General features: G+C 56.5%; 1 protein-coding gene across 1 annotated transcript; it reads right to left on the reverse strand.

Moving 5' to 3' along the window:
* Nucleotides 1-394: 394 nt before the first annotated feature.
* On the reverse strand, nt 395-1,177 carry LOC309807032 (proline-rich protein 23C-like; the record flags this gene model as incomplete). Its single annotated transcript, XM_082626221.1, has 1 exon — nt 395-1,177. The coding sequence occupies one exon, from the start codon at nt 1,175-1,177 to the stop codon at nt 395-397; it is 783 nt and encodes a 260-aa protein (XP_082482347.1).
* Nucleotides 1,178-2,213: the final 1,036 nt, after the last annotated feature.

Raw genomic sequence — 2,213 nt, forward strand, 5'->3', positions numbered from 1 at the left:
GCAATAGGGTATGGTGCTGGAGAGAGAAGAATTTGAGAGAAAATAACCAATGCAAACGAGCGGGAATGGATAGGCCTGAGAATGATGTTGTAAAGAAGTCCAGACGTCTGAACACACATTGTCCGGTATCCCTGGGCAGATTTTCCATTTCAAAGATGAGGTCTAGAGTCTGCTTTCTTTTCCTGACGTCTTCTCCTGCTACTATAGCCAGTCTGGAGGGAAAAAGGAGTTGTTGGCCCACGAGATGCTTAATTTCCAGGTTGTAGGACATTCAGTGTAAAAGACGCCGGGAAATCCATTGGGCCTCCAGGATGGTAGCCAGAATGCGTGTGTGTGTGTGTGTGTGCGTGTGTGTGTGCGTGTGTGTGTGTGTGTGTGTACACCGGGGTGCAGTTCATTCCGGGAACAGACATCTCTGGGCCTCGCGCTTAGGACCGTAAGGGCGTTGGGGGCGCTCGTGAGGACCCGGACTCGGAGAGGGAGGTAGAGGTTGGAGTGGTGAGTCGAGGGAGAGCTCCCGAAGGTGCAAGTGCAGGTTGTCGTCGTGGTGGGGAGAGCGTTTCTCTGGACTAGGCTTGGGCGCCCGAGGACGGGGCTCTGGGACAAAGCCCTGCGCGCTGGGTCCCGACACCCTTGCGGTGGGGCTGCGGAGCTCAGCGACGGAGCCGGCTTCAGCCTCCATCCCAGGCGGCAGGAGCTCGGCGTCTGCTTCCTCCTGGTTGGCCTCTTCTTGGCGGGCGATCTCTGGGACGGCTGCGCAGAAGAATCCCGGCTCCCGGGCCATGTACTCCCCTGGAGCGCTCAGGAAAGCGGCCCGTTGCAGGCCCTGTCCCCACGTGCCTTCCACGCCCCAGCCCAGGAGGGCCTCGGGGACCAGCATGAGGATGTGATCTCCGAGAGACACTTGCAGCACGGACGTGGGCTTGGGCTCCAGCAGCACGTCGACGTCATCTAGGGGCAGGTGCAGGGCACAGCCGGCGGGCAGGACCACTATGGAAGTGAGCGTGTCCGCGGCCGGAGGTCCCGTCAGGTTGTCCAGGCTGGGCGCCGCCTCGGACTCGGACTCGGGGTCCTCGGGCTCCTCCGTTCGGCGGCGCTTGGCGGGGCCGGGTCCTTCGGTCTGCGGTCCCCACCAGTCCGCAGGGTAGGCACTGGGCCTGCGGGGCCGTTTGCCCATGACCTCGACCGACGGACGGCGCCCCTGAGGCCTGGCAGAGGGCGAGGCGCTGCTCGATCCTGCACGCTGTGACGGGTTTCGACGACGGCTGAGGCAAGCCGGGGCGGGGCGGCGCGATGCGGGGACGGCAGGACGGCGCGATACGGGACGAGTCCTCGGAGCTCCGGGGCCGCCTCCTGCAGTTGGTCCTGCAGTTCAGGTTTCTAGGGGAACGGCGTCTGGCGCGGGGCTGGGCCTGGCGCCTTCGAATCTTCAGCTCGTCACGCCGATTCGTCTACGCAACAGACAGCGAAAGATGTTGCAGGTGAAGCCAGTGAAATCCTAGTCGCAAAATGTCACGCGAAGCCCCGCCCCCTCCAAGGCTCCGCCCCGTAGACCTCGCGGTATCTGTGCTGCCCAATAGCCGGGGCTGTGGTTGGTAGAAAGCTACTGTTAAAGTCCTCCAGGGGCCAGAATACTCGTGTACTTCATTTTTAGAGAAAAAAAGATACACCGAAAATGGAACTTTAAATATTAGTCACCTTTAAGGTTAATATTTTCCTTTGATTTCAGGCATTCTAGAGAAAAAAACCACTCAAATAGACCACCCCCCCCCGCAACATAAAACGGACCTATCTAAACGTTCCATGAAATTCCTTTAATGCTTGTGCTTTCATTTCCGGAGTAAATGGAAAATACTCATATATGTTTAGGTAAAGCTCTGTCTTAATAGTCAAATATTTGTGGCAGTTCCTTCCTGAAGATAAAAGCTGTTATAAAATTAAAACAATCTTAGTATAATTAATTTGTTTTATTCAGTATTTATTATATGTCAACCATTCTACTGAGGTTTAAAAAATGATCTTCATTTATTAAATTAAATTAAATTAAATTAATTAATTAATTTATTTTGCGGTACGCGGGCCTCTCACTGTTGTGGCCTCTCCCGTTGCGGAGCACAGGCTCCGGACGCGCAGGCTCAGCGGCCATGGCTCACGGGCCCAGCCGCTCCGCGGCATGTGGGATTTTCCCGGACCGGGGCACGAACCCGTGTCCC

Source organism: Mesoplodon mirus (genome assembly GCF_964341445.2).
Source record: "Mesoplodon mirus genome assembly, chromosome: 6".
Classification (NCBI taxonomy): Eukaryota; Metazoa; Chordata; class Mammalia; order Artiodactyla; family Ziphiidae; genus Mesoplodon; species Mesoplodon mirus.